The 18,856-nt window shown below is 29.8% G+C and overlaps 1 protein-coding gene across 1 annotated transcript in view; it reads left to right on the top strand.

Annotated features, from left to right (window-relative positions):
• LOC142323961 (uncharacterized) overlaps positions 1 to 18,856 on the top strand; it is an 884,711-nt gene that overhangs the window by 779,199 nt on the left and 86,656 nt on the right. The window contains exon 5 of the mRNA XM_075364382.1: positions 4,593 to 4,726. Within this exon, the coding sequence (XP_075220497.1) occupies positions 4,593 to 4,726 (134 nt within the window). The remainder of the gene's footprint in view (positions 1 to 4,592; positions 4,727 to 18,856) is intronic.

The raw sequence follows: 18,856 nt of genomic DNA on the forward strand, positions 1-18,856 counted from the left end.
ATTTTTATTTTTACTTCTGGCATAGTTCTAGAGGTACGCTGCAAAAATAAAAGTATGGTGATCGGTCAAAAAATGGTGTATGGATTTTTTTGCATTTCTCGACTTTTCATGACCCAGGGACCCCAAAAATCAAAATAAAGTAGGGGTAACATGCGAGGTACGTATTTACGTTTGTTGGTGTGTTTGTAGTTTAATAACTTTTGAGTGAAAAAACCGATTTTAATGAAATTTTGTGTAGATACTTGTGTACATGGGATAATTTGTTGATAAACGTTTTGGGTCACTTTTCACAATTTTTTAAAAAATATAACCCCACTTTTATACATCAGTGCATGCTTATCCTAGCACTGTTTTAAAATTTTTCCCAAAATTCGAAAAAGGTTAAAAATTTATTACATATTTTTTAACCGATTTTTTTTGTTCTCGAAGGCGTAGTAGAAGTAGTGCAACTGCCTTCACAAAAAAAATACTTTGGTAGATGAGGACCCGATCAAAGTTTAAAAATATCGATTTTGTTTTTGTAATGTTTTAAAACTTTTAATATTACAATAAAATTTCATCATAATTCACCTCCCACCCCAAAAAATAAATCTTAAATAACGTTTTATTGGTTGTACATTTATCAATTACATTTTTTTTTTAGTTTCTTCTATTTAAATAATCAACGTAAAGAAATTTTGGAAGGTGATTTTGGAGGTGGGGGAGCAGAAAACCGATGTATTTTATTTATACAGTATATTTTTTTTTATTTTGGAGCCTTAACGTTTATGAAAAATGGAATTCTTACACTTTTAATTTCGTTTCATATCTGAAACTAATTTATTTATATATATATATATATAAATATCTGTCATAAAAATAATTAAAAAATAAGAGCATTTTGTAAACGTATATGGCTTCACGACGATTGTTAGATTTTCTGATTATTTCATTGTCTAATGTACATTTTAGGAATCCTTCTAATCTATGACAGTTTATTCTTTTTTAACTATACCATACCGTAGAATAGCAATAAGAGTGGCTATTCTGTTCTTTCGACCGGAAACTGTGATAAAAACCCCTCAGTTCTCTGTTGTAATCTATTCTCCCCCTTTAATCCACCGAATCATGCATTTTATTTTCCCCGTACGTTACCACGGCATCCAGCTTTGACCAATTAAATACCCTACCATATACGCATATATATATGTATCTCACAGGAAATACTGCCTAACTTATTTATACAATCCTACTATTTTATATATCTTTTTAAACATTAAAGAGAAAAAAAGTGTTTTTTGTTTGTTATTTTTTGTGGCTTTAATTTTATTTTGTAACAGCCTGGTTTCACTAAATTTTCCTCTTTTTATCACATTTTTACATTACTGATATTCCCATCCTACCATTAATGGTCTTACTTAAATTAATATTTGTGTCTGTTGAAAGGAAGCGCTTGTGATCATGTGCGCCTTCCTTCCCTCTCACTACATTTCCTTCCATACCTTGTTGAACCCCCTGTTAAAAGTGTTTTGTTCATATATCTCAATTTTTACTTAATGAATTACTAATTCATATTTAATTATAATATTTATAATTTTTTTTCCAGTATTTGTATACGTTGTTGCCTACTCGAAAGTAAATCTAAATATGTTTATTGTAGTGATTCGTTTCTACTTCTGTAATTTTATTTACATTTTTAAGTTTTATTTTGTTATTCTTCCGAATTCTCGTAAAATTTTATAAATTTATGTTTATTATAATTAAATAAGATTAAAATTTTGTTTTACTATTTAATTGCATTTTTTTCTCCATAACATTGATACTCGTACGAGAATGGAAAAATTCCAAGAAAAGTTTATCATAACTAGAATTAATTCTAACTATTTCTAAACATAAAATATTCATTAGAATCTACTTTCCCTTTTTGAAGAAATATAGATTTTTTATTTTGTTTATTAAGATTAGTTTATAAAAAAAATGTGTGAGCGTTTGTCTGTGCGCGTTTGTTTTGTGATTTCATTGCTTAGGATTTATTTTAACAAAATATTGCCTGGAAGGAAATTAAATTAAACCCATTTTAAGCAATCATTCATAGGAAAACTAAATTAAAATTTTTATCCTGATTATCCTGCTAATAGGTAATGACTAATGAAGGAACAGTTGCTTAATATGGTTCTTTTTAAATTTAAAAAAAAACAAATGTACATGTAATCATAATAAATCGTTAATTTTTTTTTAATTTTCGCTTCCCTCAGCTTGTATCATGTTAATTTTTGCTGTAGTTCTGCGGTTCTGTTTATTATCATTATATGTATTTATTATTTTTCATTAATTTTTACTTTCTGGAAAGACATTTTATAGATATCAGAGCATATCCTCACTTATTCTCAATATTATTTTATTTTGTAAACACGAAAAAAACAAGTGATTTTTTACTACTCGTATATAATGGCGAATTATTTTGTCTATCTTTAATTTAAGTCCGTAAGTTATTTTTTTACATGATACAATTAAAAAATCGTTTTAAAAAATTCGTATTGGTTTTTTTTTATTCTATATTTTTTTCAAAAAATATTTTCAGTATTTTCGGTGATTTAAGCCATAATAAATTTTAAAAAAACCAAAAAAAAGAAGAAAATTGTGGGCATTTGATATATCATAAGTAAAGAGGGATTGTGTAATCATAGTACGGAGAATTACAGGCCATGACTGCTTTTCAGAAAATCTGGATAAATTCGCGTCCTTCAACGAATTATGTAGTATGAGACTGGAGAACGATGGTATGAATTGTGACCATCTAAGAAAGATGTAACATGTAGAAAGGTATATCACTCGTATGGGATTTTCATACGCTGATTTGTATAAATATGTTCGATTTAGTGAAAAAGGCAATGAAAATATTATAGATAAACCCCCCTGATCGTGGGTTCAAATTCCAGTCAGGCTTGGAGTTTTTCACACCTTAGAAAAAATTAATCTCCTAGTGACTATAATTAGGCAGTTAGCCTGTATTATCTTTTTAAAAAAATTGCATCTTTTATCATATCGTAATTGTTTTTTCTTTGATTAGTTGTTTGAAAATGTGAGGGTAATATTTTTTAAAGATTGTTTCATCTAAAAACTAATTTTCATAATCAGAAATGTCTTAAACTAATTTTGAACATAACACCGTTGAAATCCGTAAATTTTTGAGATGGGGATAGTAGCTTGACGATTCCTTCGGTTGAATAGTTTTCTCCGCTTGTTTCTTGTACCATTCGCTTATAGGTTGGTGGACGTCATCATCGGTTTGCATACGTTTTCCGCTCAAAAATTTCTTTAATTTAAATAATAAAAGTCAGATGACCCTAGATTTGGCCTGTACTGAGGATATGGTCCATTCCATCTAAATTTTTGAAACTGTTCTACCGTGATTTTCGAGGTAATGTGAGGACACGCATTATCCTGTAGCAGATATATCCCATCAGTAATCTGTTCTTAGGATCCTATTTTGACGCGCCGTAACTTTTTTAATGTTTTGCAGTACGCGGATATTTTTTCCTGTACGGAGCTAATAGATCAGAAGAACCTCCTTTTGCGGTCACAGAAAATATGTTGGTGATAACAGATTTTCGTCCAGATCTTGATAAGTTGTATATATTTTTTCTTCCTTTTTTAAATAAACAATACCATTTTCTTACGTTCAATACCTTCATACACTTCATCTACCTTCCTTTGAATTTCAGCTGGATAAATGTTTTTTTTCATTTAAATATTAAATCGTCAAGTTGATCTACGAAGAACGTGATTATTCATATGCTACTGAAAATTCTGATTCGCTTAGGAACTTGGAGGTAACTGACAGCATAAAAAACATTCCCGACCTGGTTGAATTTCAATTCGTCGACTTACTAATATATACAAATGATTCTTATTTTAAAAATGACCCTTTTATATTACGAGTGATGGCATTTGTGGTCTTGGTTTGTTTACTTGGTTTCTGAACTTTAATGTGAGTTACGGAAAAGTTCAGTGTTTATTGTCTGTTTCATCTTTATCGTCTATTTTGTGATCTTTCAAAATTATTTTAAGGTCATTTCTTTTTCCTTATTTTTAATTTTTTTTAATTTTGTGTTTGAACGATAATAACGTACTTTGTTTTCTCACTGAAATATATTATATAGTAATTTATTTTGTATAAAAGAAGAGGTAATTCTCTCATTTTATCTGCAAGATAAAAAAACTGTGTTAGAAAATAGTTCTCCACTTCGGTGGAGAGCCGTTCTTTATAATAGCTGCTCTAATTACAAAACACTAAAAAAACTGCGCATTAATTTGATGGTAATAATAAGTTACGAGGTAGTAAAAATTAATGTAAGAAATTAGATTAGAATCAACAGATTATTTCTCTAACATTAATTTAGAAAATTATGATCATTTTTTTTTTTATTAACTAACCAGATATAAATGTTCAATTGTACGTTAAATATTTAACGGTTTGTAACGTAAACTTTCAGTAATTTTTTTTTCTAATTTATCAGCTTTTTTCGATAAATATTTTTCATTGGAAAGCAATACTTTTTTCCATCTTAAAAAAAGTAATTTTTTTATTTATATATTTTTTTATTTTCCAGAGGGAACTGGCTCAACGAGATGTCGATCGAGAAAGAAGGCTACGCGTTGATTCAGAAACTCGCCTTAGGTCTTCATTATCAGAAGCAGAACGGTGTAAAACCAGATTGTCAGCATTACAGAAAGAATTCTCCAGGTAATTATTTATTAATTGCAGTATTTTATTACGTATTTGTATTTTTTATGGTTTAAGGGTGAAAAAATTCTGAAATATGTTCACGGTTAATAATTTATTATCAGAGTTGTACTTTTTTTTACCGAGTAAGTTAATATTTATGCATATCTTTTTTATTTAATAATTAGCGTTCTTCTTACAGGTCTGTTTAGTTCCATTGAACTTTATAATTAGTAGTTAGGATAATTTTGTAAAAATAAATAATCCAGAAGAAGAAAAATAATTATTGTATACGTTCTAATGTATATTTCAGGTCTTGGGCCTGATTTTTGTTTTTTTAACACAAGCGGCATTTTATAACAGTAAAATTGAACTTAATCTAAAAACCTTTACGATAATCTACTTGATTTTTTTCTTTTTTTACTAGGTTTGTAGGTTTTTTAGTTGTTGTTCGATTTTTTTAATAGATTTTATAATGTTACAAATTAATTAACATAGATAAAAACTCTACTCCTGTTTTTTACGTCGTTTAGCCTATTTTTGGAACCTAGAACCTTTTTTTATTCATAACAGTTTTTCTTCTTCTTCTTTAAGTACCACTTTTGCGTCAGAGCTTAGTAATTGTGAATATCATAATTTTAGAATTTCTTGCTCGGAACAGGTCCAAACCACACTGTCTCATATTACACAGCTTCGGTTTTTCATCTTCCTTCTTCACCTCTCTCTCGTACATTATCTCTTCTTATAGAATAGCTTATTTTGTTCTTCGTACTACGTGACCAAGCTGTAATAACTTCCTGCTGTTTAAATGTTTTCACAATTCTGCCCGGCTCCCCATTCGTCTCCTCAACTCAAAGTTAATGGTTAAAATTTTTATAATAACGAAATTCTATTCTGTAGTGAATATTTCTATAGTGAATATTCTTAGTGATAAAATGGCAAAAAAATGTGTTACAGATATAGAGACACTGAATCTCCTCCGCGCTCCTCCCACCAATATAAAGATAGATGAAACACCCTAGTCTTTTATATTTAGATAACAGTATTATAAAGTCTTTCATTTATTTTTAAGCTAATTTGAAACAAAAATTAAACTGAAAATGATTAAAATCGCATCATTAAAAAAAAAAAGATAAAATTTAACCCCCATAAAAATATCAACAAATTTCTTTCGCTGTTGTCTTTCATTTTATTTGTTTTTGAAAATGATATATTTAATATGAACTAACAACAAAGGCGTTTCATTGGAAATAAATTAAGTAGAAATTTTTTTAGTAGAATTAATTTTAGAACTATTACAGCGAGCATGACCAGACATTACCAGACAAAACTGTATTGTTATTTTTTTTTAATTTATTTTTTAAATCTTTTACTACAAATTTTAGGTAAAAATTTCAGATATACATGTTTTATTTTAGCAGAAACAATAGTTTATGTGATTTACTTTTTCATGATGAATTTTAGTAAAATATTTTAATGGAACAAGAATTAGAGGAAACACAAATTGCAAAAATATTTCGCCGAAAAATATTTTACGATTTTTTTTTTCATTATTGTGGGTTTTCCAAATAAGAAAAGAGGTAATTAATAATTAAATGAACATAATGAGAATTCTGTTAAATGACGGAAAGCCAATCTGGTTTTGGGTAAGGCTGATGCAGTGCTGTTCCAGTACCATTAGTTGAACCATAATAACAAAAAACAGGTTGCTTATTATTTCATTCCATTATTCCATTATTATAACCTAGGATATGGATTCTACATATTTTTAACGCGTTAGGAGATGGATGAAATGACAGGTAAAAAAAAAAACTAATTCCTTGAAAGTGAATTAATATGTGACCAGATTTGATTGAACCGATTTAAAAGCCAGCATGCTAAACACGACGTTAATTAGCTGATCTCAAAAAATAAAGTGTCAATCTATTCTTTTATAACAGGGTAGAACATATTAATCTATGTTGTTATACTATTTATCCAGGTTTTTTTTTATTTCTGTGATAACTTGAGATACCTGTATCATGACAGAGACCTGTCATTCAGGATTATTTTCTCTGAATATAATGATGGTTACTGTACCGCTAAGTCCTTTGATGAACTGTGCAAAGAAATAACTTGTAGAAAGGAATATCACTCGTATGGAATTGTCATGCGCTGATTTGTATAAATATGTTTGAATTAGTGAAAAAGGTATTGAAAATACATTCCATTCATCTCTGTATAAAATGCTTTTTATTGTTGCGAATTCTATCTAAGTAGTTTTTTATTCCTTCTGATAAACTGTGATATATGATGTATATCATTATTCTGAGTTGAACGTAAAAACTCCAGCGTAACAAGGAATGTGATTAACACTAAATGTGTAACATTCGGTTGGAATAAGTTTAGTTAATTAATTGCTGAAAACCAGAAAAAGCTACAGTAGTATCATAATCCAAGAATTAACGAAAAATATCGTTTTTTTTTTTTTAATTTATTTTGACTGCTTTTTTTTATTATTTTATCTAGTGTCCATTCCTCATTTAACAGATTTTTCCTTGACTTTCCCTCGAATGCTAGTTCTTTTGTTTGTTTGAAAAACTGTCAGTAATGAAAAAAAAAACATTATATAACGTTTTCACGCGAAAATTGTTTTTGTGTTTCCTTTAATTCTCGTCCCTCTAAAATCTTTTTCTAAAATGCATCGCCAAAGATAAATCATATAAATTATTGTTTCTACCATATTAAGACGACACCTGTATTTGAAATTTCTTTCTAAAATTTATAATGAGCGATATTTTTGCCTGTAAATAGTCATCCTCCTGATAATAATTCTGTAATTAGTCGATCTCCGTGACAGAGTGGTAGCATCTCGGCTTTTCATCCGTGGGTCCCGAGTTTGAATCCCGGTCAGGCATGGAATTTTTCAAACGTTAAAAAATTGGATTTCCATATTCCCACGTAAAAGCTTCTTAGTGAATTAATGAAATAGTTCATTTACAAAAAAAAAAAAAAAACGAAGAAAGATTGGTTTTTTAATCATTTCCATTGAAATTTTTGTTCATATTAAACATGTCATTTAAAAGATAAAAACAAAACAAGAAAAATGTTTCGCCAAGAGGGAAAATGTTTTTATTTTTATTGGAAGGGGGTAAAAGGATAAAATTACCCTTTTTTTATTAATTAATCAAAAAATCGATTTGGCCTTTTTGGGTGTGATGCCCGGGCAAGATAATGTGCTTTAATTTTGAAGGAAACTTAAAATCTTATGACAAGATGAAGTTTTAATAAAATTTACTGGAAAAATTTTAACTTTTTTGCCTAAATAGATAAATTTATGAATGAATCGATGTCTAATTTAAAAATGTATTATTAAAATCTAAGGAGGTGTTTTGTTTTGTGTTCTTGATACCATTTTAACCACTTGTTCTTGTTGTACTTCTGTCTTTGTTATCGTGTCTAACTATCTCACTCTGTCATTTTGTTATATTGTCACAATTAAAAGAGGGGATTCAGTTCACGCTCCGGTTGCCTCCTAAAGTGCAGGAAGAAATAGAAGTATACATCCAGGAGGAAACATCATCTCCTATCTCCTGCTTGTCGTATTTCTCCTACTACAACTCATCTTCTAAATTCTTTCTTATATTATCTAACCCTTGGTAACTTGCTACGTCTAAAACTAAACCAACCGTATAACCCCATGAGGATTTAAGATTGGCAGGAATTGCGAAAATACTTATCCTCTATCTTTCTTCTTTTTTTTTTAGAGAGGAACTTTTAACAAGTTCTCCTTAAAAATTCCCCCATTTATTTTTTTTACTCGAGTTTATCTCTTATTTAATAAATGAATCTTGTCACGCATGTTAAACTTTTACGAATATGAGTGGAAGCAGAATAGAAAAAAAAGTAAAATGAAAAAATACGATTATGACACTTTATGCATATAAATGAATTACTTAACGTAAATATTTCTATTTCGTTTCTTTTTCTCCTGTTTTCCCTAACAAAAAAATTTCTTTTGGATTTCCCGTATACGGGTAAATCAAGGAATTCAACTTGACCTGAAAAATTATTTTTTAATATAAAAAACATTAATTTGGCCAAATAGATACAACTCGACTACTTACTATATAAAAGTATTATTATTTAATGATACATACATTGTAAATACATGATAAAGACTGTAAACTTAATTTTAACAAAAACGAACTTTTAATTTTGAAACCAAGATCTAAGTACTTGTTATTCAAAGTATTGTCCGTTGTTAGCTACAACCTTTTCCCATCTTTCTGGTAAAACACGGATTCCTCGTTGGAAGAACGACTCGTTTTTTTAGGCTATCCATGAATCGTTCCATTTTTTATGTCTTCTGCTGGTCAAAAGGTGGTTCTGCATCGATCAGTACAAGTGGAAATCAGAAGTAAGTACTTCTGGTAAATACGGTGGGTGGGATAGAACATCCCATCCGAGTAGCTGTAGCGTTTCCTTGATCGGTTTACCGACACATGGCCGAGCTTTGTTATATTAAAAAAACACTTTTTCTGTCTTTTTGGCGTATTTTGGTCGTTTCTCTTTCAATTCTTGGTTTAAATACACTGGTTGTTGCTGGTAACTGTCTCCAGTAATGGTTTCACCAGATTTTAGTAGCTCATAATAGGCCACACTCTTATGATCCCCCCAAATACAAAGGAATATCTTCGATCGATCGATATTCGATTTTGCTGTTGATGTTAATGGTTGGCCAAGCTTGCACCATGAATTTTTGCGCTTGAGATTATCGTAACGTATCTATTTTTCATCGCCATTGATGATACGATACAAAAATCCTTCCTTCTTTGTCGTTGAAGCAGCAACTCACACGGCAGAAAACGCCTTTCGATGTCCTTTAGTTTCATTTTTTATGGCACACAATTTCCTTATTTTTGAACCATTCTCATTGACTTTGAACGTTTAGGTCTTCATTGACTTTGATATGCCATTTCGGTCACACTAATGCTTCTACCAATTCTTTAAGCGTTTGACATTAATCTTCTTCCAGCAGTGCCTCCCATTCTTTGTTTTAAAAAAATTTTTCGGTTGGCGAGAGCGCTTCTAATCTTCCAAATCAAAATCTCTACTTTTGAATCGTCTAAACTAGTACTCACAAATTGAAATCGATAGAACACAATAGCCGTAAGCTTTGGAAAGCAAACAAAGACTTTCATCTGCCGATTTTTTCAAATGAAAACAAAAAAGGAACAATTTCCGCAAATTGCGTTTCGTTGGCACAAAACTCAATGTATTCAATAAGCTAAAATAATATGTTTACACTTCAACCAAATGATACATACTGATTCTTAAAGCTTAAAGACAGGGTTTTTATAGGCAGCTGACTTTAGTATGAACTGAAACCATCACTTTTTAATTACGCAATCTCCTTTAAATCTTTTAAAATTAAGTTCAAATAACAGATACTACCGTTTTCTATTCCACTTAAAATAAGTTTAATAAAGGCCCTTATTTTTCATTACAGTCAAGAATCGTTTTAGATATGTAACTAGTTTTTTTATTATATCGTTGTTATGTATTTGTTTGTTTCATAATTTTTATGTGTTCATTTCTCCCTTGTATTTTGGATGTCTAAATTGTTGTTAATTTTGTATATCTATTATGTTTCTATGAGGTGGTTGATTCAAATATCGATTTTATAGAGTGTTTTTTATGTGTTTATTGTATGTATTAACACATACAAGTTTTTTTTTGTTTTAAGGTACGTCCTGTTTGTCCAGTATAGTACTGTTTAATGAAAGAAATTGTTTTTGATACTTTTGTTTTGTTTTTTGTTCTTAAGGCTTACATCATTTTTAAGTTACTAACTTAAATTTAGAATTTGAAGTAACTTAGGTAAGAGTTTAGAGTAACTTAAATCTCTCGTCTTTGTTTATTTATGGTTTTTATATTTATTTTTATTCACTGTTTATTATTTTTTACGTTATTCGGACCAGTTATTTTACACTTATAATTTTTTTTATGTGACCAGATGATAATAGTTACTGGTAAATAGGCTGGATCAAATGTCGCAAAGCTGCGAGTTTAAAGCAGTGTGTTATTTGATTGTTTGTATCTGATGGTGTGAAGTCATTAAAATCTGTTTGTGTATTATACAAAGTTTAAATTTATGTATATTTTATTTTTGTATATTAAGAATTATTCAGATTGTTTTGTGTTGTCATGATAGAATAAAATAATGTCAATTTGATACTGTCCCAGTATGTTATTTTATGAACATGTTTTTTGTTTGTATGCGAGTGTGTTCTAAAAATACTTCCACTGGGATACTGCAAATAGAGATTATAAGCCCATCGGTATAATAAGTTATTACTAGTAAAAAGATTATACAAATCCTGTAATATACTTTATTATATAATTAAACTAAAGTTGAACATTTTCTTTGCAGAAATAATATTCATTCAAGTAGATATCGTATTTCACAAACTTATATTTATTAATGACAGAAAGACGTTTGTTTGTATTATTCGGTACGTTTAATCTGATGCAATCTTAATTTTACAGTTTTCATTGTTTCCCTGATTGTTTTTACAACCCGTTACTTCGAAATATTATTACAAAAAGATATACATGCTTTTGAAGTTATGATCCATTAATTTTTATCAGTTTCTTTTTTTTTTTAATTTTACCACTAATATCCGGGTAAACCCATTCAAATATCCGGTACATAATAGATTATTGATTAGTGAACATCAATTGATCGCCATCTCTCCAGCTAATTTCCTATCGGTTACCACAAAGTAATATTCGGGTTATTCCATATATATACACAATTAACCTAGATTTAACTGCAATATACGAACGTATTGATTATTAATTGCTGGATTTTTTAAAAATATTTAATAAATTGGATTATTCTATTATATGTGAGTGAATTCTTAAAATCATTATCATTGTTTAAAAATATTAAAATTTATTTGTTTGTAGGTACAAAAGTTTGTCACATCAGTGGCATGAAAATGAGAATATATCAATACTTATTTTTATTAAAAAAATGCAAATACATTCAATGCCAAATGAATTAAATAAAAGTAGATGTAAAATGGTTTTCCAGTGTCCTCTTCAATATGCTAAATATATGTTACTGACTGTGTGTTAACTGTGTTAGGATCATTTAGATTTATCTGATATTCACTTCTATAAATGACTCCTTCACTTTGCTGGATGTGGGTGGATAGAATCATCACTACGCTCAGGGAAACGTATTCTATTACGTAATTCTCTACTATAGATATAGGCTGTTTCTATGTTAAGCTAGCTAGCATAATACCTCATAAAAAGCTAAAATTTTAAAGATGAAAATACAATAACTTACATTGTTATGTAAATTAATTAATTTTAAACGTATATAATATTTCATTAACGGACACATTCCGTTATTTCAATATGAAAAGCTGTTAAATAACTGTGTGTGTGTGTGTGTGTGTGTGTGTGTGTGTGTGTGTGTGTGTTTTGTTTTTTTATTCTTTACACGAGATCCTTGTTATAGATTGCGTTCGGAAAGTCTTTCTGCAGTATGCCTTAGAATTATGTGGTGCATTCTTTTCTTTCGGCGTTTGGTTGGTTGCCCTGAGGGGTTCGTTGGGCGTTGCTCAGTCTTAAACAAAGACGTCAGTTATTGAGTTGTGATTGAACGTATTTCGTTTCGTTTTGTGTTGTTTCATTTATCGGAATCAACTGTTGCGAGAAACGTAATGGTTCTTTCGGTAGCGAAACGCGTTTTTCTCGTTGAACACGTCTTTCGTGAAGTGACACATTTACTCATTTAGTGAAGCACAAGTTTTCTGAAGAGTTTCCAAATACTTCTATTCCTCACCGCAATGCAGTTCGAACTCTAACTGAAATTTTCAGACGATAGACTTTGTTGGAAGATGCTAATCAAAATGAAAGACCAACTAAGCTTAATGAACAAAGCTGCTTGATATTACGGATGCTGTGGCTAAACGTCCATCAAAGTCGACGCGTAAGTTAGCACAGCAGCAAGATATCGGACTTGGCTACCGTACTTAAAGCTGTAAGAAAAGAATTGGAACTTTTTCCCCTATAAAGAAACGTTAATTCAAGAACTGAAACCTACAGATCGTGCCAAAAGACTAAACTATTATCAATGGTTAAACGTTTTATTGACCAAAATTCTGTAGGTATCCTCGACATTAGGTTTTTTTACATATGAAGCGTGGTTTCATCTGGGAGGGTATATTAATTCACAAAATACGCGACCGAGGTTTACAACTAACCCCCATGAATTACACAAAGCGAAAATTGGAGTCTGGGTTGGTGCGAGTAGAACGCGCGTTGTAGGTCCAATCTTTTTTTGAAAATATAGTAATGATCGTTATCGTTCTATTTTAATAAACAGTTAACAAAAGTGGAAATCAGTCATGGTTAGTTCCAATAAGATGACGCCACAGCACACGCAGCTAACATGTCAATGACGTTTTAACGAAATGTTCTTGGTTAACGAATCATTTCGAGGGGTTTGTAGCCTGCACTATCGCCCGATATGACTCCCCCAGATTACTTTCTACGGAGGACAGCGAAACAAGCATTGTATCGCAACAGACCATGCACGATTGACGACAAACTGTGCGGCTTAAAAACAGCAATATCGGCATACATTTAACCGCAATAACGAGGCATTTCAGTACATCAGCTTGTTAAAGTGTTTGAAAACAAATTGAAACGTGTGCAGTGACGTATTGATGTCGGAGGAGGTCATTTTCAACACTTTTTATAAACTACTACAGATATAATATCCGTTTATAAAAAGAAAATAAAATGATGAAGTAAAAATACAATTTACTAAATATGAAAGTTTTGTCATTACATAATTCCAATGCATAGTACCTTCCGAACGCACTGTACAATGGCGTACAGAAATTATGTATGATGGCTTTTTATATTTATTTATATAGATATTTTTTTTTTGTATTTTAATTAAGTATAAAATTAGATGTAATTTTATTAAATTGTTTATTGACATACATAGTACGTGCTTATGAATAAATAAGCAGTTAACTGGTATAGGGGCTTATGTGTAATGTAATAAATGGAAAACGCGTCCATCTAACCCCTTCTGGTTTAGAAAATTTCATTTTAGATCGTAAACACAACTGACGGCCCGTGTTGTTAGTGTTTACGAACTCAAAATCCTGCCCTTGTCTGCTCATACGCACGTATTTTCCTGTGTTTTAAGCATCGTTTAAGGGGCTTTTTTTAATCTTTATTTTCACAGTTAACCTTTTACACTTATGAAACACACATAAAGGTATACAACACACATATTCATTTATTTTTGTTGGAATTTTACATGTATTACACCATACAAGTATCCCATCAGCGAATTCCGTCCGCCATCTTCATTTTCAAAATGTTTTGAACATGACTTGAATTGATATTAGGAATTTCATTTTACAATTTTTTTAATACTTTTTTTAACATTATTATTTCGAAGCGGCCTACTAGGTACCGTGTCAATATCATGTTTTATTCTACTTTTTTCCATATTTGCTTCATCGTACCCGTTTTTTTTCTTCTGTCTATTTTCTTTTGGTGTTCTTGCATATACAATTATAAATCATTTCTTTAGACTTCATTCTATCAAAACAGCCCTCTTAATCTTTAGATTTTTAAGCTCCTCTTTCATCTCTATTTGTATCCTGTTTGGCTTTTTGGTTTCTAAAGTTTGTCGAATTGTTTGTTTAGTCTTACTGATTAATTCGAATCATGTGTCCTAGGAATTTTAATGTTCTTTTTCTAGTTTCAAGTTCCGAATCAATTTCAAAGAATTCAATTTCCTTATTTGATTTTAGTCAATACCCTTCTCTTTTTCTGGAACGGTAAATACTCTTTAGAATTTTCCTTTCAATTTTGTGAAAATTTTCTAGGCCAGTAAGAGTTGGTGTTTCAATTCCATTTATCAATGGTCATTGGTCTGAGTATAGAGTTGTGTTAATACCTTAATTTTGCGTTTTACAGAAAGATTCTTTGTTTAGGAGATTGAATGCTTCTAATTTGAATTTTCTTTTTTCCAAACCTGCTTTTTCTGTCTCTTTTTTTACTGATTATTTCTTCTAACTATTTAAATTGGATTGTAACATTTAGTTTTCCATATTTGACCTCTGTTGATTTTTTAGGATAATTTTTGAGGTTTATCATGATTTTTGTATTTTTGAAGGAAATGTTCAAGCCTGTTTTTTCTGTTTTTTAGTCATTAATTTGGGATACTGCATTATCTTCTGATTTTGCGAACAGTACTCGATCATCTGAAAAAATTGATTTTTAGGTTTTAATTTTTGGTTCAAATTTTAACACTCTATCATTCTCTTTCCAGATGTTTTTCATGATTTTATCTAAAACCAGGGTAAATAAGATTGGAGGCAATCCATTTTGTCGTCTCAGATAATTTTGTTTTATTTATTTACTTTTTATATTTTGGGGAAGCTATTTTTAGGCATAATTTTTTACTCATTACGTAGCATATTTGAAATCAGTTACTGTTGTTGAATATTAAAATTCGTTTTCACACCAGGTTGTATCAAAGTAGATTGATACAAACCGGTTCAATTGAGTGCATTGAACATTTTTTTATTGTGTAAAATAAAGTTCCACTTACCAATAATTTTAAAAGTATATATCCGAGTACCTCGGAGCTGTTACTCCATCATCAGGGATTTCCCAAAAGATGTTAATTCAAATGTATAATTGTATTTAAATTAACATTGTTACGTTCATAATAGTCGGTCGTCAACAAATAAAATCAATTTAATTTGTACGTCAATAAGATGAACGTCATGTTCGTAAGGAGTTTGCGATTAATATTTTTTAATCTAATTTTATTAATTTTATTTTAATCTAAAAGTTTTACTCTTTTAAAATTCTTGATATCAAATAACCTATTTTTGTAAAAACAGAGCAATTAAATAGAAACTACCTGCTGTAATTGAGCCTATCATCATTTTGTTTTTGGTTTTTTACAAAACTATTTGTATTTCATTTATAAATAAATGTTTTAAGTAAAAATTTTTTTTAAAAATGTGCACGAGCAGTTGGAGCAAAACTTTAATTTAACTGAAACTCTAATCATTGCACAATTTTATTGTTACCGTTTTTATTTTCAAGGCAAATATTTTAATTTTCCAAGTAGTAACTTGATGAAACCAACTACTCAAAATTTCAAATTTTTGTAGCCTAAAATTGAAGCATTTTCAGGACATCCTGAAATATTAACCAAGTAAGTTAAATGTGAAATGAATCAATGATATTACATATATTACATACTGTCTGTCAGCTCGGTAAATTATGCGGTAAAATTTGTGTTAAGTAAAAGTTTTATTGAAGTTTAACAAATAAATTATCAGTTGTTATTTCCTTAATTTTTATTAAGTTTTTATAACCTTCTATGTGTCTCTACACCAGTTTTATTTTATATTGATGGAAAGAAAATACTAGTGCAACTATAAATGGGAAAATTTAACAATCCTTCCGGGAATCCCATGCGAGAGTTACTACTAAGCTTACCACGTTGTACTGCCGGGCTTAATAATAATTTTTTCACTAAAATATTACACGCTTGAAAAAATTTCTCATTATGTTTGTAAAGAATTTAATTTTTTCAACAGGTAATAATAATATTTTCAACACATATATATAAGTAATCCAAAAAATTATTTTCAAAAAATCAACCTCAGCCACTTAAAATTGTAATAAATGTTTTTCTGTTCTTATGAGATCAGTCTCCCTTCGATTTAAATATTTTTCAAAAAGTTTATACTTCATGTATAGAGATAATTTTTTTAATTATTGATCCCGGATCTAAAAGCAGAAAACGTTTTTTAAAATTTTATTATTCTTACCGTATTTTATTTACACACACGTACAACCCATGTGGAGCTGTTTGTTTAAATATTGTATTTGAATTAATTTCTTTATTAGATGATTTTTGATCACTATTAGTATCATTTATTAATTGCTGCAATTTGCGTTCTATAATATTCGTCTTGCTCGTCTTGTTCACGAACTAAGCATAAATCATAATCATCAAATTCCATTTCAAGTTTTGATTGAATGATGTGATATCTGTCTTCCAAATTAAGATTCCTTAACTTAATTTGTAAGTTAATTCTACCATCTTGTAAGGGATCAAATGCGTCAATAAAAGTGCGAATTCTCGTTATAGAGGCCTTCACTGACCTTCTTTGTCTTATTAATTGTTCCAATTTCATAATAATATTAAATAACTTAAATTAACAATGTGAAATATTAACAAAGTAAATTAAATGTGAAATGAATCAATGATATTACATAAATGATGAAAAAATGTAAATTAAATGTAATAAATTAAAAGATATTACGCGAATTATGTTTTAGATCTAATCGTTGCGAGCCCTTTTATTGTAGTAATTTGTTGAATATTAAGATTCTGGTAGCTAGGCAAATGTTTGCACATATACGAGTATGTATGTGCAACGATAAAAAATATGTTTAACATAAAAATATATTTATCCCATCCATGTTACGTATATGGTAATGAAATGGGTGAAAAATTGGCAAAGCCAATGAACCGCAAAGAATCAGTGGCAGGCAAGAAGTGGGAGAGCCTTGTCACACATGGTCCTATAATGTATAACCTCCCTCTAGCAGTCAGCGTTGCTGCATTGACATGACTGTCTGGCCCCGCACCTACATCGGATACGGGTTCTGACCTCTCCGGCATGCCAACTCTGCGGCCACGAAACTATGGATGCAGACCATCTGGGGACCTGCAGAGCTCTGGACCACTCGCAAAGGGATGATGAAGGCCCCGGTTACATAGAAACCCGTCTACACTGGTCAGCACGTCACAAAACGGCTCAACAACCAAGAGTGGGCGTTGGCTAGTAAGTAAGTAAGTAAAATATATTTAAATATATATTTAACATAGACGTAAAAAATGTCGATGTTATTTGCTGTGTTGAACTTGGGATATGCAAAAAATATATTACGAGGAAGATTAAGATTAGAAATGTCAAATGTGGTTGATGGAAGGCTGTCTGATATATCAGATAAAACAGCACATTGCACTTTCAATGAAAATTTATTATAACGAGAGTGTAACACTATACTTGGATTGAGAGAATGAATTATTCATGTCTGAAATTCGGAGATTATTTTTAATGAGGTTAAGTCCTAATTTTCGGGCAAATTTGTACGTGCAAATATTTTCCTGGCTACCAGAATCTAATAAGATTCTACATTGATGATGATTACCATTTCATCGGTGTTACATATGGCTGTCGATAAAAGTGTATTTTCGTCTGACTGATTGTTAAATGAACAGTAGGTATTATTTTCAGGCTTATTGCTACCTAAATTAGAATCATTAATTTTGTCCATGTCAACAAGTGTATTATGTTTCTTAGTACAAATCGTACGTAACTTTTTTGAGTAACACTCATTAATAGAATGGCCTTTATTTAAGCAAGTACCTTTATTGAAGTTGGTGTTAGATTAAGAGAAAATCTTATTTATTAAACTAACCTTATGTATGAAAAATTTTAGACAAATTTTTCTTAAAATTTAATTCTCAGCTCTAAAGAATATTTATTTTTTGTACCTTTTGGTTTAACTCTTTTAATTTTTATTATTAATAGTCTGGAAAATCGTGCAATACTTTGCTAGATTTTTTATTTATTTTTGAGTCTTATAAAAAACCCTCACTCCATGTTCATATCACCTTTATTATTACTTACCTTTACTTAATTACAACTAATCAGTGATAAAAATAGGAAAGTATTGTATAATTAGAGTGTATGAGTTATTTGAACGACAAAAAAAGAGTGTAAGGAATTTTATTGTATTTTATTATAAAATTACACGCACCAAAGGCGTGTTGTGTGTTTAGGCTCGTGTTTACAAACACATATTAATAGAAAGAGAGAAAAATAAATATACGAGATAGCACTCTTACCTCCTTTCGTTAAACACAAGTGTATTATATAATCCGTTAATTAACAGGTCAATTCAGCTTTTTATTCCTGTGCGAATTATATATGATATTATTTATTGACATTTTATTACTGTAATTATTTTTAATTTACCAGTTATCGTAAATATCAGAGGAAAAATTATGCTAACAAAATAGAA

The sequence above is a fragment of the Lycorma delicatula genome, chromosome 4 (genome assembly GCF_047948215.1).
Source record: "Lycorma delicatula isolate Av1 chromosome 4, ASM4794821v1, whole genome shotgun sequence".
Taxonomy (NCBI): Eukaryota; Metazoa; Arthropoda; class Insecta; order Hemiptera; family Fulgoridae; genus Lycorma; species Lycorma delicatula.